General features: G+C 36.3%; 1 protein-coding gene across 1 annotated transcript in view; it reads right to left on the reverse strand.

Moving 5' to 3' along the window:
• TRAPPC8 (trafficking protein particle complex 8) overlaps positions 1-25,670 on the reverse strand; it is a 48,698-nt gene extending 23,028 nt beyond the window's left edge. Inside the window, 14 exon segments of the mRNA XM_010708891.3 lie at positions 215-323; positions 1,991-2,215; positions 3,353-3,484; positions 5,003-5,108; positions 6,001-6,101; positions 7,339-7,489; positions 8,415-8,530; positions 10,028-10,275; positions 10,992-11,079; positions 12,526-12,679; positions 13,051-13,225; positions 14,544-14,633; positions 19,895-20,089; positions 25,459-25,670. Coding sequence (XP_010707193.1) covers positions 215-323; positions 1,991-2,215; positions 3,353-3,484; positions 5,003-5,108; positions 6,001-6,101; positions 7,339-7,489; positions 8,415-8,530; positions 10,028-10,275; positions 10,992-11,079; positions 12,526-12,679; positions 13,051-13,225; positions 14,544-14,633; positions 19,895-20,084 — 1,885 coding nt within the window. The 5' untranslated portion in view covers positions 20,085-20,089; positions 25,459-25,670.
• Between the last annotated feature and the right edge of the window lie 14 nt (positions 25,671-25,684).

The raw sequence follows: 25,684 nt of genomic DNA on the forward strand, positions 1-25,684 counted from the left end.
TGCGTATGTGGATTTCATATCCATACAGGAAATCTGAAGTCATTTAGAGAGTAATTACTAAGCTGAAGCTTTTCTTTTTGGAATCCTACTTGTTACCTCGCTACAATAGTTTTTACGTAACAAGAGATTATTTATTTATTTATTTTTAAGAACTTGCATACTGTTTTACTTCTATAGATAAGGGATTTAAAAGCTGTTAACAAAATTTTCTAACCTTCCGCTGGTCTTCGATCATGCCCAAAGAAAACACGTGTTGCTGAGCTGTTAATATATGGCAAAGGAAGTTGTGGTAAAGGACCATCAGGTGATAGCTGGGTTACATTCTGGAATAAGGGAGGAAAACAGTGTCATGTCAATACATATATACCTGACGTACATGCTGCATGTTGGCAGCGTTTGAATGATAAGGAGATTGAGTTTTATGCAATTGATGTTTAGGCAAATTGAATCATTTCATATTAACTCCTTTGAGAGTTCATTCTGTCTTGACACTCTTTAAATAATATTTTCTCTCAATAGTATCTTAAAGCTCAAGAAGTCCATACCAAAAAAAAAAACATTTGAATCCAGCACACTAAGTGTTGTGGATTCATGGCTGTTGCAAGTTTAATTATGTGAAGCTTGTCTAACACCAGACTGGAAAAGCTGCGTTCACTATACCACCACCATTATATAGACTTTCAGCACAGCTGACTTGTGGGCTTTAAATACCAGTCTCAAAAAAGGTCTACCACAAGTTAGTAAACAGGACATAAGTTCTATTTGTAAGGTTTAAAAGATAGAAAGTAGCTGCAAGGCTACAAGTTGTGTAGAGTTATCACTAATTAACTAATAAACATCCTGTGAGGCATATGGCAGAATCACCCATGAACTTCCACATTAATTCAATTATTTACTTAAGTTTAAGATAGATTAATTTTACTACAACAGGGATAGGGAGCACTTCACAGTACCAGAGGAGGTTGGCTGGATTCAACTCAGTTTTTTTTTGTTGTTTGTTTGTTTTAAAACAGCAATATTCATGCTAATCTCTTGCTGCTGAATTGCTAAAGAGCTGCCATAAAAGCATGTTTGTGGACAAATAATCATGTCTGTAACAAAAACCTGCACTTTGGATAGGTGTTTGTTATTATAAACAGTTGCAATAATTTTGTACCCTGCCAGGTAAAAATTCAAGGTATCAAAAAAAAAAAACACAATGCACTAAAAAGGTGGCATCCTCCTGCTGAGACTACACTTCTTTGAGAGGAAAAAGAAAGACTGCTACTCATGAATTTTTTTAGGAGAAAAATGAATTTATGTTTACCTAGTAAAAAAAAAATTTAAGAATTGCTTTTTCTATCTACTCAGAAAGTAGATCAGAATTTATTTGCCTTAAGCAAGTAATCAAAATGCAGCAGCTTTAAGAACAACCACTTTTCCCAATTTTCAGTACCAATCAGAATTATGCTAAGTAATAAATAATTGAAAGATAGCTTATAATTCAGAAAACCTTCTACTGTTGTGAAGCTTAAAACTACACGTGAGATAAACAGGCACCACAAGATCTATCAAGAATCAAAACCAAATATTTTATCAGTGGCATCAGCAAGTAACACATTTACCTAGTCTTTAACAAAGATATACTATCAAAAAAAACCTAAGTCTTCTATAAAGAGATCAAAATAAAACAGATTCTTTTCCTCTAGGGGGAAGATCTGTCACAAATTGCAATTCAGCCATGAACATCAAAATGAAACATTAACTGAATAAAAACACATTATAGGAGTCACACTAGTACTCCAATGGAAATGAACTTAATGCACACATCAGATACAGCAAGTTTGTTTTTTGAAATCTAAAGGAAAAAAAATGAACATATCAACTGGAGAAAAAACATGACCCAGTCACAAAGCAGGTATGACAGAAAATCATTTGATAACATAATACAGAACTGCTGTGAACAGAATTGCTGACCTCTCCAGGCACTGAAAAAAAAAAAGATATTTACCTTATAAACATAGAGATATTCTCTTAAAAAAGCTCCTTGCTGAGCTGGAGGTTGTTTACTATCATTGATCAAAATATGCCTGAAGGCAGACACGGCGTTATCAAGCTGGTGAAGTGTAAATGACTGACGACCAATAGTGAAGTTAATATGATCTTCTGCAAGAGACCAGCCTTTTCCTTTGTAAACCTGCATTGCTTGGCAGTAGCAACGTAAGGCATGCTTTTTCTGGAAAAAAAAATAAATAAATAAAAGAAAAAGGAAAAAAAAAGTAAGATTATTAAGCAAACATTGTAATTGTAGTGTCAGGAGGACTGAACAGCAAGTCAGAAGTATTTACCAACCACACTAAGCTAAGCATAGTATTTGCAGAACTGCACCTCACAGTGTCTGGTCAGTGTTAACATAAGCACAGAAGTACTGTTGGCTCCTACAGTACAGTGCCTGCCTTGCACAAAGTTCATGTTTTTAAAGAGTAGTAACAGGCAGTAAGTTAAAACAAATAAGAGAAGACTACTTATTAAAAGTGTTCTGTGTTGCTTTAGACTCCTAGAGTTTGCAGAGCTCTATTGCCAAGCTTCAAGACCTAGCTATACTTAATACATTTCATTCACTAACTGAACTTTCATTTCCATTCAACTGCTGTCTTCCAAAAAAAAAAACCACATAAGACAAAATCCAGAGCAAGTTAAGCAACAGCCCTGCAGTACATACAAAACAAGATTACAGCTTCAGAACTGAACTCTAGTGACTAACCTCAAAAGAAACCAAACAAGTTGTCTGTAGAGTCCATTACACAACTGAGACAAATATAAAGCATATAAGACATGTTCAAATTCAGTTTATCACAAAGTTAAAGTTGCCTACACTGTAAGATGAGTGAAAGTAAAACTCATTTGCATTGGTTTAATTGTTAATTGAGTTTAAGCAGTCATAACTAAATGCCATTTTGTTGTGTATTCATACACATTGACCTCTCCACTGCATATAGCTAAGACACCAGGAAAACAGGCTAAATTTTGTTATTATTCTAATAGCTGTTAGCAAAACCCTAACTTCTGCAACTCAATCATTTCATGACTAGAGATAATACTTCATACAGTACGATATGAGATTTTTTTATTTGGGTATAAAATTGAAACCCAGAAATCAAAAACATCACTAAATTTCAAGTTAGTGATCTTCAGCATCATTTTAAATACAGATGTAAAAGATTAATGCAGAAATCATTTTTAAATTATTACTGAGCTCAATACTTCTAACTAACAAAAACACTAGAAGCTAAGTATCTTTTCCCATAATAACATTCTATTCAGATGAAGTACAAAAAACCTGATATTTTCCATCTGGAAAGATAATACTCACCTGTCCTGCTTTACTAAACCTATGGCCAGCCAGTATCATATGAAATGCAAACTTTCTGACCATGGGACTTTTCATGTTTATAAAGCAATGTGCTGCCTGCTCTAACAGAAGCGCACTACGAAGATCTGAATCCTATTTAAAAGAGAAAAGAGAATTAACCTCAAAGTCAAATATAAATGTAAATATATCTGTAGTCTGTTTTAATGCTAACAGGAAAAAAAAAGCTTTAACTGCTATAAAATTGAGAAGCATTTTACATTGTATGTATGCATATAAAAGAAATTAAGACTAAAAGTATTTTTCACTTTGTTACAGGTACAATCATTGTCATAACCAGATGTGCTACTATTTCCCCAAAGGAGATTTATCAACCTGCTTCTTTATGAGTGGCGAGACAAAGCTTTCCTCCTCTTCAGTTACTCACGCCACAAATCTGAAGCATTCTACCTTTTCCCTCCCTCTGCAGATACTAGAAACAAACAGTAAGCTTTAATAGGATTAAGGAAAAACATTTAAGTGTAACTTAGTGAATTTAGATGACAAGAACAAGAATTCCTTCTTATAGAGAAACACACTTCTTACCATTACCACCTTCTCCTCTCATGCCAAAACAAAGCTATATTACTCTAACCAATCCAAACAGGATCTACTTAGCACTACTGAACTCTACTACTGTTAACAATGTCCAAGTACATGTCTAGACTACAAATACACTTAGAGACAACTTTACAGTATCCTACAAAGATTTCCCTTGCTTCTGCCAAACAGTAACGCAAGCATACCACATTAAATTTAAAGTAGCAAAATGGCTGCATACAACTTGCAGCATTTAAATTCCTTACATAAACATATATGCTCACATAGAATTTTTAGTACCAAGCTTAAGTTGAAAGGGCCAAAATACAGCTACAAAGACACTTGAGAGAATATCTTACAGAACTAAGCAAATTTATTCCAAGCTTAATAAATTCTGGGGAAAGCCTCAGAAGTACCACATTTGGTGCAGCTGGCTACAAAGCCAGAATTAACTGCCAGTTAAGACTTTCCTCCAAACTACACAGAAGATGCTTGAAAAAAAATGCAAACAAATGTAATACCAGTAGTAACATAACAAGACCCTTTGTGGACAATTCAGAGCTATTTCCACGCTTACATTAAACCAATCAAATACTACAGAAGCATTCAGGCTAACTTTCACCTACACAGTAAAATTCTAAAGATTCACAGTAACTAAGCTGCAGTTTTAGCTTTGTTACTTAAACAATTGAGAATGTGTGATTACATGTGGGACAGTATTCATTCGAGGTCTAGTAAGCTACACTAATATTTTTAACAAATGAATTCTTAAATTGAATTTAATACATACAAAATATAAGCAGACATCAAATGCACATTCAGCAGGTGTTTTTAAACACCTAGTTCAAGCAAATCACAGCATGAGAGGAACAAAAATAAAAGTACTAGTTCCTTCACCAGGAAGGTGAATAAATAGTTTTCTTCACTTCAAACTTTATACCTGGTCATTTGCTATCTTGGATAGCAAGTATCCTAGAACAAGAATTAAAATGTCACCAAGAAGCATTTGGGTAGAAGGAAGACAAGAGTGGGGAAAAAAAGTGGGGAAAAAGGTGGAAAAAGCTACTGTTTTACCTCACTGGTTAAACGAATCAGAAGAGCAGCTGCTTCTGAATACTTGCTCTGACTTTTTAAGATTTCAGCACTAAGTAGTACACAGCGTTCAGCCAGAACCATGTTCCTGAAACAAAAAACAACAATGTTAATAAATACTTCTCAAAAAGAAACTACGAAAAACTTTGCCCCTGCAAAACACATATTGACACTTGTACCATTAAGTTCGTCACCCTACTATAAGAAGGGTATTTATTTCTTTTTACTATTCAAAGCCAGGAAGTGTTTTTGGATGCATTATGTTTACAGAACACCAAGTAAAATAACCCAGACAACTAAACGATCTGACAAACAAGAAATCAGACCATGAGAAACAAGTTTAATAAGCACTCTATTAAGAACACTGCACATCTCCTTCCTAGATAAGCTAACATATCTTCCTCTAAGAGGTAATTGACCTCTGATTTTTTATTTATTTATTTTAAGGGCTGGAGCACTCCTCTATGAAGACAGGCTGAGGGAGCTGGGCTTGTTCAGCCTAGAGAAGGCCGTGGGATGACCTCACTGCAGTTTTTCAGTACCTAAAGGGAGTCTATAAACAGGAAGCGAGTCAACGAAGCAAGTCAACTCACTTCTACCTTTCAAGGGTAGATAACAGGGGAAAATGGTTTAAAGGGGTAGGAGAAGTGGTTTTAAGTTGAGAGAGGGAAGATTTACACTGGATATCAGGGGAAGTTCTTTACCAAGAGAGTGGTGAGGTGCTGGAACAGGGAAGCTGTGGATGCCCCGTCCCTGAAGGTGTTTAAAGCCAGGTTGGATGGGGCCTTGGGCAGTGTGATCTACTATTAGGATATGGAGGTTGGCAGCCCTGCTTGATGACTCTCGAGTTCCCTTCAAACCCAAGCCATTCTATGATTTTACTATATGACTTATTTGGCACTCCCAGTGTGCAGGAAAAGAAAGCTAAACCACCAGGAATTTCATCTTTCGTTAGGTTGGTATAAAAGTAAACAACATACTTGCAGATATCTCGGTAAGTCTGAATTGCTGTTTCCATATAATGAGCAGGATAAGGCCTAGGAGCTCCTGGCTGAAGAAATGCTGATACTGCTGCCATTTCCTACAAAGACAAATCAGCACAGTCACCACAGTTGTTTTCAACAAACTGTAAATATCAAAATACTGAGAAACACATTTCAACAGCTACTAGCTCAAAATATCTAATCAATTGCTGACATACACTGTTTAAAGTGCACTTTTATAGCTGATATAAGGTTTAATGCAATAGTCTATTTATGACTCTGCCTGGAATTAATCAGACAGCAGCATAAGTTACACACTTACAGAAGATTTTCAGTCAACAGCACACAACAGTATGAAGAAACAATGTTTAAGCACTACTTTGTAAGTCCAAGAGTCAATTTTCTATTGCAGGAATTATTTTTCTGATAACACTGCATCTCTTCTAAAATGAGGATCATCTAAGTTTTCTTAAAAGACGTTACATTCTTCTGCTTCCAAGGAAATTTTAGTTTTATTTTACTCTAGTAGCTCCTTTCTTATGGGGACATAATAGCAAAGTTCTTCTACAGAAGCTAAAGATTTTAAGTTTCAAAATCTAATTATCAAGAGCTCTATCAGCCATTCATTAAGAAATTAAGATAACTTCTGAGATTAGCAAAATGCAATGCAACTCTCTGTACTGCAAAGAATATAGTATATGTTACTGTTTTAATTCAAAATAGGACTGTGAAAAGAATGCCTTCATAGATCTACAAAGTAAAATTTTAAATCTGAGTTAACCAGACTGAAGTTCCAGAAAACAGCTTCTCAGAATTGCTAAAAGAGTAGTTTCTTGCTTTCTCTAGTATACCAACTTTTTTTTACTGGAAATTATTCTAGTCTCATACCTCCATCCACAAGGAGAAATAATGAATGAGAATGTTACTGCTGATAACCTGCACTGTAATGATGCACTCAAAGAACATCCCACAAAATTCAGTATTAAAAAAAAAAAAGTACTCCACCATAGTTAGAGAGATGTATATGTCAAGAAGTCAACGTTTTGTTAAGTAGCGCTATAAAATTATTTCCCACTTAAACTTGTCTCTTGTCTAATAACTCTAAGATCTATTTTTCCTGGAGGTTGCGTTACAGATAGTCTCCTTTCTGTATCTCACATTTTAAAAATTAAATCCCCAATTCTTCCCATCATAAAATAGTAGCTATCAGTTTTGAGAGCACCTTCAGACTTGCTGAAGATACAGCAAGTTTAGAAATACCTTTATAGATGGTGGACAGAAGGGATTGCACTTTGATTACTATGAAAATACATTTAGGTTACATGAAGTACCAACCAGCGCTCCAGCTGCATAAAGCATTGCCTGATCATTTAAGAAGTCCTTCTTTGCTGTATGGTAACAGCTATATGCAAGTTCATAGTGTTGCACCAAGAAGCATAAGTCTGCCATTTTCCGGATTTGAAGCTCTGGTGCTTCTGGGGGATACCTATGAATACAAATATTTAAATTTAAAGTCATAATTGCATTAAATAAAGCAAGATACACTCTATTCTCATCTTAATTTCTATTCAAAGACAAGGAATAAGATCAGCATTGCTTTAATGTTACCCAAAAGTAACTTATCAAGAAAAGTAAAGCTACTTCCTTTCTGCCATGTTAACTGGTTACTTGGTTAATCAGCAAGAAAGCAATGAAACAAGATTTGCTATCCCACTAATTTTTAAAGGAATCATTTCTCTGAATGAAACACTAAAACAAATATGCAATTATCACTGAGAATGCTCGGTATTATTAACTGCTAGAGCTAAAGAGATCTTGAAGGAAGAATAAAACTTTACAGTCTTTGAAACCGGTAACAGTTTGCTTGTGAGCTTTAAGACGAAACAAATTTAAAGTTGTATGCAAGTTTCAGGAATGTTGAGTTTGGCTCCACAAATATTTTAGTAAAATTTAAAACATGTATTTAGCATAAAACCAGCTGTATGAAGTGTGATATGCCCCTTAATTTACCTCTAAAATGCACCTGCAGAAGTAACGTATTCAGTACTTCACTGGGTTAAGTTGCATAACCACATGAACAAGTCTAAAAAATACCCATTACACGGTGTTTGGCTTAAATAACAAAACACTGATAAGGATTTTTAAATGTCTTACGGGAGGCCATATTCTTCCACTTATTAGTATTACTCTGAAAAATACATAAACATTTTCTCTTATCCCTTCTAAGTTCTTGCTACACCTTTATCATTCAAAGGTAGGCATAACACTTATGACTTCTCCACCATTCCAAGCCATTTACAATATTGCTACTTCAGTTTGCTTAGCAGAATACCATTAATACAGGCTTTTCCTCATAAGACAGAGTGGCATTCCCATTTTTAGATTTAAAGGTAATGACCGAAACAACTTACAGCAAACCAGAAGTATTCTTCAGTTCATTTATGCTTTTCTCTGGAACCTTACTTCCACTAAACCATTTTTTAGTAGCAGAAAACAATGATCGGCTTAAGCCTTTCCTGGATATTAACTGCAAAGAGACAATGAATTAGGAGTACAACACTGCAAAAGAAATATTAACATAAGTTAAGCCCAACTACAAACCCAAGCCTTATTAAGGCTTCCCAAATTGAAAGCAGAAGGAAAAAAAAACCTCAATAAAACACTACACTGAGTGAATGAATCAGACACAGATTGAAGCTGCAATTCACATACATAATGAGCCTCAACTATCTGAAACTGACTATTGTTGCTGTAAACTTCAGACATGAAGATCTCAAATCTAGACGATCTTAAAGGTTCTTTCCAACCCAAACCATTCTTTGATTCTACAACATTTCAATCAAGAAAAAAAGCAAAAGATTTGATGTATTTGCTAGAATCTAACAGTATCAAATTTTGGTATTGGTTTAATCTGAAATTTACACTAATTAATATCTATCAAGAGAGAACATTATTCCCATCATCATGTGAAGTACCTACCACCACACTGCAAACAACGAATTACCACTCCCCTTGTCTAATAAAGCTATACCTCTTCTAAAAAGTAATTTTTAAAAAAAATGAAATATTAAGATCATGTTTTTCCTACAGTTATTAGGAATATATTACTACATTCCTACCCATAAGCTATGTTTTATTTCATCCTAAAACTTCAGTTACTAAAACAGTGTAAGACAGCAGCCAGCATAAACAAAATCCCAGAACTCAGAGCAGCTGTGTAGTATCAACAAGCTTCAGTGTAAACTATAGAAGAACCAGACAATTCATTTAAAACTGAGATTTCAGTTAGCAGGTTGATATTTTGGTACAAGCCAACTGCTAAATCCAGTAATTTGACGGTACTAATATAAGTCAATCAATTGGTACAGCCCTTTAAGACCAAATAGAAGTGAAATGCCTACAAAAGAAAGGATCTTACTGTGATGAGAATAATTTTAATGCACGTCCTTGCCTTAACAAAGGCATCGCATTACGTAAGATACCACAGCTCCAAAGAAAGACTCCTAGGTACCACAGTTCCAAAAAGCATAATTTGAGAGATTAATTCTCAGCTAGTGATACCCGAACAGAATTGCATGATTTAGGATGTCCATACATTTCTCTTGGAAGTTAAAGCACGGAGCTTTTCTAGAGACAATTATTGATGGAGAAACATGTTCCTGCTTTCTTGTGTGTTCAAATGTTGAAATGAAAAGTACATTTTGGTCCTCACTCTAGAGTAATCCAGTAAAAACATAGATTTTAGAAGCAAAGAAATAACCCTGTAACAGCTCAGGCAGGCTTTCACAATGAGCCACCTTGCAATGAAGTTCTGTTGGTATAGGTGTTGTTTTCAGCAGTGTGTTGTTTGTTTTTAAAGTAAACCAATCAAACAAAAACTTGAATCTATTTCTCCTCAATTTTCTTAAAGCTTTCACTAAGATAATTGAATCATTAGGTGCACAAGGAAGTAATAATTTCAAGAGACTGTTGGGTAGCTGGAATTATACTACTGTTGCTTTTGATTACAAGACTAAATGCTGACCTGATCATTAAGTTGCCGAATGGTCTTCTCTATATGTGGCAAAAGTCCCCTAAATGTGAATTCCTGTATGAACTGCCTGATTCGATCATGATCCGTGAGTGTTAAACAAGCGCCATGAGGTGCTCCAGAGTTTGATTTCTTTGATTCCTGCAACGACGTCGTAGCCTTCACATAGTCAGTGCTATCCAAACTGCTGCTGGGATGATCCAGTTGAAGGGGATGAGTCTTGAAGTTGTTTGACAGGCCATCTATAAAAAGATTGAAACATCAAAACCCTTGTAAATATGTTGTAAATATGAATTACTTACACATTCGCAGTTTTAAACGTCATTTTCATTACATTCACTTCATTCAATGCTTTCACTATTCAAAATTCTGCAAAGAAAACAATTAAATTCAAAGTCAAGCATTCACGAAAAGATGGAAATGCAGCAATTGCTACAGTGGACACACAAGAACCAATCACTTCTTCCTTTAAAAAGAAAAAAAATTCAACTTACATCATAGTATACAAGTCTAGACAAGCCTAACTATTCATCTCATTTTACTGAAACATCTCATGAGGTCCATCTCCAAATTAACATCAATCTAGTAGATGAATGACTGTTTTGCTTTGTGGACATGAGGTTACATACCTCTGTGCGTTTAGAAAATTACCATTTGTAATTACTTAAGAGAAAATAAGCAATGTTTGTAGTTACTGTATTTTTTTCAATTTCCGTTTATAGAGTACCTTACATTTATTCTATACCTTGATTAAGCTTCTAGACTTGAAACACTTAATGTATTAAATTACTTTCTAAAAGTTATTCATGAAGTTCCAAACAGGTTAACACTTGTAATGTAGCACTACATTTAAGTGCACATCCAGACTTGACCACCACTCACAAGTGATTGCTATTGCATGCAAGGCAGCTCTATAAAAGTTATCACATTAAAGTTTTGAAGGAAGTTATAAAAATACCTTTAATTTCATTATCTAAGCCATCCGATATTAAATGATCAGTATTCTTGTTTGAAATGACAGTATAAGGATAGTCTTCATAGCAGTCCTACCAGAAGGGAAAAAGAAGTTAGGACTAAATGTGAGAACATCCTTTAAAAAAAAAAAAAAATAATCAGTAACTAGCAGCTGTTAACTTTAAGTTCACGAGATAAGAAAGCACACTCAGCTAGATGTTCCTATATATTCACTGAAGCAGTTTGTTGAGTCCTTAAGGTCCCATTCTATTGTACAGGTATAATCAACAACAGAAAGCAAGTATCTTCTGGTTTGCTCAAAATAGCAACACTGTCAACTTAAGCAAGCAGTTTCAGTAACTGACTGGAGCCCTTTCATAGTAATACCTACACCAGAACATACACGCTCCTTAAAAGCAACTTCTGGACAGGCTCAAAAAAAAAAAACCAACACAATGTGGTACAGTTGACATGGAAAAAAAAAACAAACTAATTTATGGTGGAACATTGCTTACTGGCCCTCTTAATATCTTACAGAATGCAAATGACTTTGACAGTACCAACTAGATTTGGTAAGGAACTATGATTCACACATTTTTTAGTTGTGTACAGTTAGAAAGGCAAGACAGTAAAACCAAAATTTAGAAGGATTATTTTTGGTCTTGAAGTCAAAAATACAGACTTTTATGGCAAACAGAATCAAATAACCTAAACTAGCATACACTATTATTTGCCACTCTTGCAAATGACAGACTAGATTTGACTGCAAGAAATAACCTTAAAAGGAACCACATAGCAAACTACAGGACAGCAGGAAAAACAAGAATTTTGAAACTGAAGAAATTAATCAAAATGAAGGTATGAATGGACACTTCTGCTATCCATCGCAGGCAACCTCAGGAATTTATTATTTCAGTCTTCCTTTCATTCTGTTATTTCAGGTAGTCTCTCCTTGAAGACAGGTAGTGACTTTAAGGAGCACTTAGGACAGCTCTTTAGAAGAGGACTTGCCTTACATCCTCACACCAAGGTCAAGTTAAAAAAAAAATCTGAATTTCACATAACTTGACAACCTATTAGCCTATTCTGTAAAAACACATACATAAAACTAAAGAAAAATTTAACTCAACTAAAAATTATAAAATCACCAAGGTTGGAAAAGACCTCTAAGATCATCCAGTCCAACCATCCACCTCCACCAATATTCCCGCATTATATCATGTCTCTCAGTGTAACACCTAAATGTTTCTTGAACACCTCCAAGGGAGGTGACTCAACTACCTCCCTGGGCATCCTGTCCCAGCACCTGACTGCTTTCAGAGAAGAGATTTTTCCTCACATTCAACCTGAATCTCCCCTGGCACAACCTGAGGCCACTCCCTCTCATCCTGTCACTAGTCATGTGGGAGAACCAAAATCTCCTTTCAGATCATTGCAGAAAGTGATAAGGTCTCCCATGAAGCTCCTCCTCACCAGAAGAAACAATCCCATGGGCATTTATATGCACTTAATAAGTTGTTTTTGAAACACTGCAGTACCTGGTTCTGAATGGAGTTTTTCTGGAGATACTGGCTCCAAGGGTCTGGTATCTGTTCATCTGTTCCTCTGTTAGACACTCGAGAATTTATTTTCAGCAAATAGCAACCCTGAGTTCCATACCTCTGCTTCATCTCTTCATAAATGGAGTCAGCTCTGAAAAAAGAAACAGTAACATATAGCCTGTCTTGATATTCAACCAATTCCATTTGAAGTGTTTACCACAAGCTACCTTAGACTATTTATCCACAGGATTTAGAACAAAAATTTATATATTTAAACTGGTTCCTCACACAAGAATAAAACCAACAATCTCTGAGAACTAATCCAATGAGCCAGCAAAGAAAGCTTCTACTTCAAGAAGCCAAATTATCTTATGTAATACAAAAATTAGATAAAAAAATACTACTTAAAGGCTGCCTTGATAACTGCACACAGGTTAACAGATAATCTGTGTCTAATCCTAGCAGCAACTTATAAACATAAGCATTTTAGTCCAATGGTTAATCTGAAGGCAGACCACCTACCTTTGCTCTTCACCTGAGCTTACATCATGCAATAACACATAGTACTTGAGTGTGTTTGGTATAAACCATTTCGGATAAGAGTATTCACTACTATGTTGAATTCGATGTTGTTCTTGTGACAACTTCAGAAATTGCTCCACAGGCTCTGGTTCACTTGAAGAAACTACAAGCATACCTAAACTCACGGTAAGGACGTTAACCAAAAGAACAAGAACAGCCAATGATGATAAAATAGGCAGTGTATAAAATAAACATTGCACACATCCTGTTTATCTTATCCCCGTAAAACACATTACCATAAAAGCATGTTTAACTTGAATTCATTCTACGTTTCAATAGGAACAGTATTTAGTTGTTTATTTAGCTAACATTCATAACTGAAACAAGAACTTTGTTCCAGTTCTGAAACTGAATCCACGTTTAAGGTGATACACAACAGCTAATACTTTAATATTTCAGATCCAGATCAAACACAAAACCTGTTTTTTGTACAAAAAACAGATGTTCACTTCCAGTGCGCTTCATTTTCAAATGCTCAAAGAAAACGCAACTTCCTTAATTTATCACCTGAGCAATAATAACAGCCAGCATTCATAAAGATAACAACACCTGCTGTATAAAAAGCAGATGCATTCCAATTTTTACCTTAATGCAACTCCATTATCACTAATAAGGAACAACCTGTTCTGCCGCATCTGTTCACCAAACTAAAGACATTAAATCAAAGACGACAGAAAGCAACTTGTAGTTTAATTGTTACTGCAATGTAGTAGTCAAGGGCCAGAATCTTTTTTTTTTTTTTGCTATATTAATTCTGTATAAGATTCTCTCAAATAGTGACCAACATATCTATTCCACCACAGTGGAAATAGCCTAATAGATTGATAGTAATGAATTACTTATTAATTAGAAACAGACTAAGTGTTAAGAAAACCAGAGCATTATGTTTAAAGTGAAGATTAACAGCAGCTACAACATAAAACACTGTATATTTTCACTTTCCCTGCAGACAAGCAAGTCAGGGTTAAGTTACGGTAACAAAAATGCTGTGAACACATTTAGGCATCTTTCCAGACTTCTTTTTGCCTCAAACAGCTGAAGTTCTTTTATTTATTTATTTATTTTGGCACACCCTTTCTAATCTCCCCCCCTCCATCTGCTAGCAATGCTATGAAAGGCCACAGGTACATCCCAAGTACATAGATCTTTGCTGTGCTTGAGGTATAGCCAGCAGATACCTAAGTAGCTATAGAAGAAAATATTTTAGGATGCGTAAGCTTAAGTTACATGTATAAGCTTAGAGTTCAGTTTGACATATAAAGAAGTGTGGGTTTTATTACAAAGAAGACCTCAAACTCTTAACAAAATTATCCTGTATACTCAGATATATCAAAAAGGGTATATTTCAAAGCAATGTGAGAAAAAAAGCAACTCTAAAATTTCGAAGTCTCCTGCATTACTGCAGCCAGATCCGTGTAACACTCAAAGGATACATGCAACATAGTGGTTTAGGAACTCATGATCTGATGCAGGCATGGACTGAAGAAAGCACTCTCTGTAAGACTCAAACCAAGGAGTAGTAGCTGAAATACACAATAAAGTAATACCAAATGTAATTATTTAGCCAAACTTCAGTTTAGTCATTTATAAAAAAGGAAACATGAAATACTGCACCTGAAAGTAAAACTTGCAAACAGTCAAAGTTTGCACGGCAAATAAAGGAAGAGAACAATCTAAAAAAGAAATTTCAAAATATACAGAAGGAGGAAAAATTAACTCTTCGAATCAAATCTTGTGAAACTGAACAGCATCTTAAGTATCAACTTCTTCAGTATTTAGGCTCACCTATTCAGTTCTTATAAGAACTCCTTACCACCCTCTAAAAACAGAGACTTGGGAAAGTAAAAAAAAAAAGTTATTTTATCATTGTATTTGCCTACTGTAAGAATGTTAACAACTGAGAAGCAAAGTTAAAAATTAACTGTGTAAAGGAACCAAGAATTGCCAAAGCCCTATCCTGACAGTTTTTCTGAAGCTTTTTGAAAGTGTTGTGACTTGGCTTGATAGCAGTTCTCTTCCCTTCTCCTGGCTAAAATAAACAGCAACAGTTTAGTTGTCAGCTGATCAAGCAGAAATCCAAAAAGCTAAAAGTTCAGATCTACACTGTCCATTAGTGCCTTATTATATTAACCTGTCACGTATAAACACCCTTTTACAATAGAGACTTTAATGTTTAAGAATATCAGCTTAAGGGAAGCGAAGCATGTCTAGGATATTCAAAGAACATAAACTTAAAAATCCTGTCTGATTCTTCCTACAACAATATAACCATGAAATACTTGCTTCTTTCAGAACTGCTTTACTGTCATCTTAATTCTGCATCTCCTTTGCGTACACAGAAAAATAAAAGACCCTAGAGATAAACTAGTAAATTTTTAATGATCTGACTTTACACTGAAAGTTTAGAATCCAGAGTAAACTTACCTGCAAATTAGAAAACAATAGCTGGTACAGAAAAACACACTAATTTCTGAAGGTATTTGTTCTCCTTATAGGGCACCAAGAATACCTACTGCTCGATTCAACTCATGTAAAGACTCTCTAAAACTGACCTCCTCCTGCCACTTCCCAAATCTTTAATTTTCTGGCAGACTTCAACAAGCTGAATTCAATTTGTATGTTGCAATTATCTTCTAGTGCACTAAGTTAATGCTTATTGCTTCGTCTTATGTTGTCCAGCCATCTTATATCAGCTTCATGCATTTAAGAATCAGATATACTCACACCTTACAACTGAACTCAGTCTACTATTCAGTACATCTCACATTACAAGTAGATCAATAGAAGGCAAATTTCTAGTGTTCACATATCATCTTTCTAACTAATTGCTCTTTGATTTATGGTATAAAAAAGCTTTCAGTTTTACTAAGCCTCTCACGTGTGCATAAATATATGTATATAATCTTTTTTTTCCAGGTATTTGAATAAAGAAAACAAGCCATGAGAAAGTAACTCACGCATATTTTCCAGAAGTATAATAAAGCCTTGTAGTAATGAGCGTTCAAATAAAACAAAGTTAAACTAGGCCCCACCTTGAGTACTGTATTCAGTTTTGGGCACCTCAGTACAGAAAGGACATTGAAGTGCTGGAGCAGATCCAGAGAAAGGCAACAAGGCTTGTGAAAGGCTTGGAGAATATGCCCTGCGAGAATACACTGAAGGAACTGGGGCTGTTTAGTCTGGGGAAGAGGAAGCTGAGGGAGACCTCATTGCTCTCTTCAAATATCTGAAAGGTGATTGCAGCGAGAGCGGGATTGGTCTCACTGGAAATAAGGAGAAAACGGCCTCAAGTTGCACCAGGGTCAGTTTAGGTTGGGTATCAGGAAAAACTTCTTTACAGAAAGGATGGTTAAGCACTGGAATAGGCTCCCCAGGGAGGTGGTTGAGTCACCATCCCTGGATGTTTAAAAACCGTTTCGATGTGATGCTCAGGGACATGATTTAGTGGTGAGTTGTTAGAGTTAGGGTAGTTTGGTTAGGTTGCAGTTCGACGTGATGATCTTGAAGGTCTTTTCCAACCTGAGCAATTCTATGATTCTGTGATTAGGGTAAAAATTATAGAATGTAAGTATCACAGGACCCCTTGGATTGGAAGAGACCTTAAAAGCCCAGCCAGTTTCATTCCCATGTCATAGGCAGGGCTGCCACCCACCATTTCAGCTGCCCAGGACCCCATCCAACCTGGCCTTGAGTGCCTTCAGGGATGGGGCACCCGCAGCTTTTCTAACTCACATTCTAAGTTAATCCAAATGTTAACTGCATTTTTGTTTCAAGCTCTAATTTCAGGTGGTTTTTTTTGTTGTTGAATTCAAGTACAGAAGTTTAAGAAATCTGACATCCACAAAAAGGAATGCACTACATCTATTTCTCACCCTTTCAAATTCTGCCTAGTAAATATAACTGAATTCCCCCAACATATCTACAATAAACTTAAACAGTATTCACTCAGGGTTGTAAGGATTTACATAAGACATTTAAATAAACATGCAGCCTACTCAAAATAAAAACAGTATCAGAGAAAAACTTCATACATAGTATTATTTAACATTACAGCAAGGCACGGCAATGCTGTCATTCAAGAACACAGAGCTGTATGCTTTTCAGTTTTCCAGTATATGTTTACAGGAGGTTAAATAAGAGGAGCTGAAATTTAAGTAGTTTGCTAATTTGTTCAGAACTGTTAAGAACAAAAAAATGGTACGTTCTATTCATAAATACCAGCTTAAGACTAAGAAGCCTACTTCATTAGAAGAAGCATTTTTAGTTTTGTTATTTAAGGGCTTTTTTGTTACTTCACAAAACAATATGAATTTCATGGATACCAGTATCCTAGCACACTCAGAAAGTATTCAGCAACACATGAATAAGACACTTTTGAAACAGTAGCTATTACTAACCAAAAGACACAAGCTTTACTACTGTTTAAAACTGAAAAACAACAAAATCTGGCCACTTTATAGATCACAACATCAAGCTTTACTTAGGTTCAGAAGTCAATAGCCAATGCATTTTGGTAGAAACAAGTCTTAAAGATGTGCCACAAAGCTTTTTTGAAGGAAGTCATACACCAGAAAGAATGTCAACATAGAGAGACATGTGCTCTGGTACAGTTCGTAGTTCAGTTTTAGTTTACAAAGCCCCACTATCCAGTAAGAGGAAAAAAAAAATCTATGGAGAAGCTGGAAAACATGTTTGAAATACAGAACAGTGACTGCATACATTTCCATAGGACCAAACAAGGCAGTGCTTTTACAGCATCAAATCACTTCCCTCCCCACACCACTACGCACTCATAGGACTCTATGGAAAGGCCAAACGATTTAGGTTAACAGCAGCAGAAATTCAGTTAAAAGAAAAGTCAATCAACCACCACCAGCACTTCAAATTTATTTATTTTAGGGAAAAAATGGAGGAACACACATCTACAGCAAGATAAGCGCTAAACAGTTGTAGAAGATGGTAAGGAGAGGTGGATGGAGCACATAGAGAAAGGAATATAAAGGGCAATTTGGCACCAACCACAAAAGATACCTGAATAAACCGTGGATGTGTTCAGTTCCATCAAAGTCTCTTTCCAATTATTGTACCAAGGGACACTAGCTTTAACTGAGCGATCTGATAGAAAAAACATGGTATTATTACACTAAAATAGGTCAGGTTCAGACACACTATTGGCTTTTACACTCTGGTAGCATGAAGGAGAAAAATCTCTACCATTCAGGACCATTAGGAATGGAAGACATTTAATTCCAGATAATTTAAGCCACGAACATTTCAGGCTCCTCCACATTTCACAATCTGAAAGAGTTATATGTAAATACAATTGTATCTTTCTAGTAGGAGCAAGGCACCAATTTCTGAAATCTCTCAGTCTGTGATAATACAGTTAAAAGGTTTGCTGCTGGATGGCCTGCCTGCTTCAAGCTGCACCAGGGAGATTTAGACTGGACGTTCTGAAAGAGTAGTCAGGAACTGGAACGGGCTGCCCAGGGAGGTGGTGGAGTTACTGACCATGGATGTGTTCAAGGAATGTTTGGATTTTGTGTTGAGGAACATGGATTAGTGAGTACTACTGTTGATAGGTGGATGGTTGGACTGGATGATCTTGAAGGTCTTTAACAACCTTAGTGATTCTGTGAGTGGAAATAAGAACCTAACAATTGAGAGACAACATGTGAGAATTATTTACTGCTGGAGCCTCAGATGTGATATGGAAAACAAATGAAAAGATATTCTCTTCCAACACTACAAAGAACGGCGTGATAAAATCACAATCACTCTCTCCCCCTGCTTCAAAACCGAGGCTAACAGAAATATTAAGACACATTCTCTGCACTAAAACAATTTTGCTTTCCTGGGAGTCCTCCAGTCTCCAGAACTCAAACAAAGATTTCCAAATTAAAACAGCAAGCAAATAACCCAACTTCTCAGATAAGGAGGCATGGAAACTAGAAAACAGCTCTCAAAAATAAAGAGTTTTCAGAGCCGAGTCTTACTATTATTGATACATCAAGTTGAAGATGTAGCTTCTCACAGTAGGAACTGAAGTTGTAGAATTATGCATTTTTCACTATAAACATTAAAAAATACAGTATCAGCTACTAATCTTCATGAATTTGCTGTTAAAAAGAAAGTATGAAAACTCTGTCTCTTCCTATAACAGACTCAACTTCCTCACTGCACACCAAACTATGCACAACTGAGCCAAACTATGTACAACAAATGACTTATGTTTAAATAGGGCAATGCATATATGCTTTGAATTAAGTATGTACTCAAAGGCTTTAATGGATTAGGGTCTTAATTGGGAGAAGTTTAATCTTCTCAGCTCTCAAGATCAGATCTCAATCGCTGTTATTCATTACGTCTTACCCTTGGAAATTGGGGGGGGAAAAAAAAAACATTGCTAAAACCATTCTTCTGATCATTTTGACAGGTTAGTATCTCAGATTTGTCAAAAAAAAAAGTAAAGATCCTCTAATCTGATAAGCTAATTAGAAAACCAAACTGAGATCATTTTCTATGGCATGACACTTTTACAGAAGTTCACAAGAACTACAACACTGGAAAACAAATTTAACTTAGGAATTATTAATTGCATTCAACTATTCTTTTGAAGTGTATCAAAACAAAGCTGAGTCATTTTTATACTAAAAACTGCAATTATCAAAACTGATCAATTCTGATGTATGCTTTAATGTATGCTACAAACTTGATAGCAAGATTAGAAACCTTACAATACAAACTAATTTGAATTACAGAAAAATACAATATCATTACTTACCACTAATGTTGAGATCATAATCACCAGCTGTGATTACGTTAGCTACTAGTCCTTCAGCAGGCTGACTGATAGACACAACATCATTCAGAAGCTTTCGAATGGCACCGTGCTGAGGTGGGTGAGTAATAATGTTGTTGACAGCAATCTTCAGATTTTTAATTACGTGAAGCTGATTATTAGGATCTCTCATGTGAGCTGAAAGAAAAAAAAGAGTACAGTTGTTACAATAGTTAACATAAATTAGCATTTCTCCAGCAAACTTTCTTAAAGGTTTCTCCCTTGAACTTCACTATCAATTTAATATCTCAGTCCATAATAACTGAGCACCAAAGAATGAAGTAGAATTAGGGAGAAGGAAAAAGTTACTTAATGCTCAATATCAAGTTCATTTAGACAAGCTGACAAAAAGGTAAGCAGAGCTTAGTTCAGAAGACTTCCAGAAGGAAATGATATGAACGTTAAGTATTGGTTTCAAAATTACACAGAAGCCTGCATGAAACAGTGGATTATTGCATGCAGCCACAAAAAACAACACAGGGAAAGTGTCCACGGATACAACGTTTGTGCAAGAACCACAAATAAATGACAAGTGTTTAAGTTAGTTCAGAGAAATTGCTTGTCTAGAGAAAATTAAGTAGATGCTTGCCAATAAACAATACTCCAAAAGATAAGTGGATTCACTATTAAAATGAGCCTTATGTTAACATCACACCATGGTTTATGCTGCCTGGGCTTTGTGTTACTTATCCCCAAAATGATGTCCTCTTTTTAAGAGGACTTCTTTAAGAAACCCACCAGACAGAACATTGTGAAAGAAATAGTCCCAAATCTACAGGAAACAAGCATCTGAATTCCAGTACCAAGCCTAGAGGACAAGTCATCAAAGTTCAACAAAGTTGATTATCAAACAAGAATATTTCATAGAAGGTTAATGTTGAAATGGCACACAAATGCATGTATGTAGTTTCCTTTGTTTTCCATATATTAAAAGCTAAACTATCACAGGTAGAGATCACACTTTCTTCCTCTAATAATATGGAATTACTTTTAATCCCCACATCTCTGCTTTTGTTTTGTGGTTTTTCTGGTTGTTTTTTGTTGGTGGTGGTGGTTTGCTTTTTGTTTGTTTGTTTATTTGGTTTAGGGAGTGGAAGGTATGGGAGTGGATATCAGAAGACCTCTCAGTGTTCTGAAAAGCAAGAAAACCCTTCACAAGAAAGTTAGTCTTTACACTTATCTGTATTGGCCCACCTTCCAGTTTAAGGTCTAGCTTATTCATTCCTTCTAGAAGAACGACCAGGCTACAATCTCTGCTCTATCTTATAGATAGCATTACATTTTACCAGAAGCAATAATTTGAGCTTCATATAACTTGTAAATGCAGAGCTCCATTTGTAGAACTGTACGTTCCCCTTCTCCCTCCCCCACCATATCAGACAGATGAATTATTAATCCTCAAATTACTAACACTACAGCCACATGATTGCTGAAAAGATTAAAGGCAAGAAGAACCAGCAGGGACACAGAACTAAGAGACCAATTTGTCTTTACCAGTGCAGCTATAAGAAAACTCACCCCTGCTGTCCTTCCTATAGCCATAAACATGGGAAACATAGAAATGTACATACAAGATATAGATTATTCTTTTGGCATACGTGCAACCCTAAGCACTACCAGAAAGAACATAACTGGACATTCAGAATTCTTGCCTTAATCCCTAATAAAAATCTATTACAATACTGCATCTATAATATTACAATCTACTACAATACATTGTAGACTACTGAAGGAAATATATAATGAGATCTCAAACAATCTTTTGTCCAAGGCAATAATGTGCACTAGAATATCTTTCTTATCAGAAGTTGAGAAAACTCAAGCACTGGCTAAAATGCTCATGAAAAGTATTTTGACATCAAACTAAGCTCACCAAATATACAGCCTTCCCACTACACTTCCTTATTTAAAGCTTAGAACCAGACAGCTACAAGAAGTTCCCCCCTTACACTTCAAGGGCAAAAAAATGCTTTGGCTAAAAAGTAACCAAAGCTATCTTGAAAGGACACCTGTTCCTTGAAGTATACACTACTACTTCCACCAAGACAGCATTAGTTCACATAGCATTCTTAGAGCACCATAAAAAAAAAAAAAGAGGTGCTACGTTAAACAAAACTTGCCTACACAAAACGCATTTGTTAAATTCAACAGCAACCATCACCAACAAATATGGCAGTTAAAAAAAAAATACTGCTGCTTTGAGAATAAATATGAAAGTATAAAATCTACAATACACTTTGTAATAGATCTTATTACCTACAAGAAAGGAAGTTTGGGATTTTGTTTTTGTCTAAAGTAAAATTTAACTGGAAAAATGAAAATTGTTCTTCTACTTAATTTTTTTTTTTTTACCATTTATCATTCAATAACAAGATGTAGTTTAATTATCAACATCTATTCTACTACACTTAGAAGCACTCTTAACTTGCACTCAGGATTTCCTAACATCACTACTTGCTTATATTGATGTAGCCAAAAATATCCTTGCAACCTATCAAGTAATTCAGGGGCAGGAGTTCATCAGTAGATTAGTACTGACCAGTACTGAGCGCAGAGAGCCACTGCATCTACCTTGTATGTTTGTGGGCTTCTGTTTGAAATTAGCTGATCTCCTTGGGCTCAGCAACAGCAAGAAGCAAATGCTTCAATGCCACCTGAAGAGTTAAGCAGCAGTCTGCGCCTTCATCTCTCTTCGTGTTTGAAGAACGAGCAACAAGTGCACAGCAGAAAGTCCAGCCTTGTTTTGATGAATAGAAACTATTCTGCACATAGATCAGGACTTTCATTTCCTTCTCTAAGGGAGAGCACTGACGAACATGCAGTCTTTAGTAAATTACAGAAATTCCAGAGTACAGAGAAGAATCTATATTGTAACTGGACTAAGAACACAGAAGCAAACCAGTGAAGGACCTTTTCAATTAATAGAAGAATTCAAGAACTAGCATAGGTGCACCAACAGCGTGCATGAATACAAGAGAGTTTATATTACAAATTCAGTGAAGTCATCAGGTAAAGATATAAGTACTAATAAGAAAACTACACCCTATTTCCTTCCCTATTAAGAAAATTAGTGCTTAAAACTGAAGACAGCAAAACAATCATAAATAGTAAAACAGTCATTGTGTGCATGTGCACCTGCCTCCAATCCGCTATGCTATATATTGCCTCTCTCTCTCAATTGGCAATGAAAAGCACCACGGAAAAATGTTAATGCCTGGCCAAGCATACTATCACATAGCAATTCAAAAAACTTCTACTGTTTCCAGAATCTCATACATGGGATACAGTTAGCACCATTCATGCAACAGTGATTGTGCAGACTGCAACAGGCACACTTTCCTGTCACTGACATCCTTGTATTTGGAAGAGAAATTGTTTACTATTGTGCAAACTCTACAACAATTTTACTGCACTTAACTAGTTTTCTGTCTGAAAACTTAGTACCAATCTGCCTACCCTCACATGCATACCAGTTTTCACCACAAGAAGTTGCTTACTGGACACAGCAATGCATCTTCCATGAAGCTGGCAGAAGCCACACTTGGACTGAGTAACTGCAATCCAGCCAGCAGTGTGCTGAACACTGTGACAGCACATACAGTAGAGTGGTCACAAACCTCACTGCACCCAGCTTCAGCGTATCAGTTCTCCCAGCCTGGGTCAGGCCTTGAAAAGGGTACTTCTCACTATCACTTTAGCAGCTTAGAGAGAACAGTAAGGATGCCCTTTCCCAAACATTCCTCCTGACAATCTCACACCTGTGCCTATGAAATGAAAACTGGATGACAGTGATTTAGATAAAAACAAGCATGTTTGTTTGTTTATACAACTACACTATAGAACCTACAGAACACCTATCACAGAAATATCAAAAGTTATGTGTTAATAAAATTTAAACAGTAGAGTTTTCCTACGCAAGCTTTCAGGGGAACACAGAAAAGCATTATCAGTATCCCAACTAATAAGATCAAAGTCTTACAGCACATGGAGGGAATTCAAACTTTAGCCATAACCAACTCCTTAGAGAGTAAAAATAGGAGGAACAATGATTCAGTTTATAGGCACTGAGATGGCAGAGGGATCTACGCTTACACTGAAATAGGGAGGACAAATGAGGTTTGAAGGTTCTTTAACTGCTACAGCAATCAGAACAAAAATAGTTACAACTGAGCAACAAGAAAACTGAAAATCCGTCAGAATGAATGCTTCCCTTTGAGCGGTACGTATGGTTTTATTTTCTACTTTTTACCAAGGAACCAAAACAGATGTTTAAGTAATATTAAGAACTTCAAAAACTTCAAAGGTCTGAGCTTCTGCCTTTGTGTTTTCATTTTTATTTAATCTGTGCTGCATATCTCAGGAGAGCTACAATCATAGAATCCTGGAAGGGCTGGGTTGAAAAGGACCACAATGATCATCTAGTTTTAGTCCCCCTGCTATGTGCAGGGTTGCCAAGGGGTGCCAACCACCAGACCAGAGCCACATCCAGCCTGGTCTTGAATGCCTCCAGGGATGGGCATCCACAACCTCCTTGGGCAACCTGCTCCAGTGCATCACCACACTCCGTGTGGAAAAACTTCCTCCTAATATCTAACCTAAACCTTCCCTTTCTCAGCTTAAAACCATTCCCCCTTCTCGTATCACCATCCACCCTCGTAAACAACCGTTCCCACTCCTGTTTACATGTTCCCTACTTAAAATATATATACATATGTATATAAAAAGACAAAAAAGTTATAGAGAAGTAACGCTTAAATATGATTATGATGTTTTCTAGGCTTGCCAGAAAATAAAGGTAAACTTTCACATATACTGGCTTTCAAGTTGTTGCCATTCACTTAAACAACACGAAACACCTAGCTTGAGAGACAGCACAAGCCTCATCTTCTTGCTGTGTTTTCTCAACACAAGACATAAAGCTGAAGTCTCTCTGAGCTACGTGTCTGCCAAAAACCTAATATGACAAAAGCCACCGCAATGCTACACTGATGAGCAGTTCTGCAGTTCTTTTCTGATAAAGAATGGACTGAAAAGCATACACTAGATTAAGTTAATACCTGTTCTACATATTAAAGAACCTGATTTTTTTTTTTCTTTGAAGCAATCAATTCCTGGTTTTACTGGGATTCTATACGGCTGTTTTTATCTATGACATATAACCAGTTCAGTTCTCTCCTTCTGCACAGCTCCCACTCACAGGAGCATCAACAAAGAAGTACATATGACAAAACAAGAGGTGAGAGAATCATACAATGGCTTGGGCTGGAAAGGACTCCGAGGGTCATGAAGTTCCAGCCCCACTGCCACGGAGGCAGGGCTGTCAGCTGTTAGATCAAACACTAGACCAACTGCCCAGGGCCCACTCAATTTGGGGCATCCACAGCCTTCCTGGGTAACCCATTCCAGCACCTCACCATTCTCTGAGTAAAGAGCTTCCCCCCAGCATCTACTCTAAGTCTCCCCCCCTTAAGTTTAAAACCATTTCCCCCTGTCCTATTGCTATTTACCGTGTAAACGCCTTCCAGAATGCTAGTTGTGACTTCAGCTGCAAGAGAATAACAGCCACACTTTCCGAAGCTGGGTAGCAAGAAGGCACACAGCCAGAGCATCCGCTCCAAACATAAGGCAGACAGCAGCTCGGACGAACACGCCTTAAAGACACCTTTTCCCTCGACCCTGCCGCCTTTTGCCATGTCTCCAAGAACAGCCTGACTTCCAAGGTTACACAGAGCA

This window comes from Meleagris gallopavo, chromosome 3 (assembly GCF_000146605.3).
Source record: "Meleagris gallopavo isolate NT-WF06-2002-E0010 breed Aviagen turkey brand Nicholas breeding stock chromosome 3, Turkey_5.1, whole genome shotgun sequence".
NCBI lineage: Eukaryota > Metazoa > Chordata > Aves > Galliformes > Phasianidae > Meleagris > Meleagris gallopavo.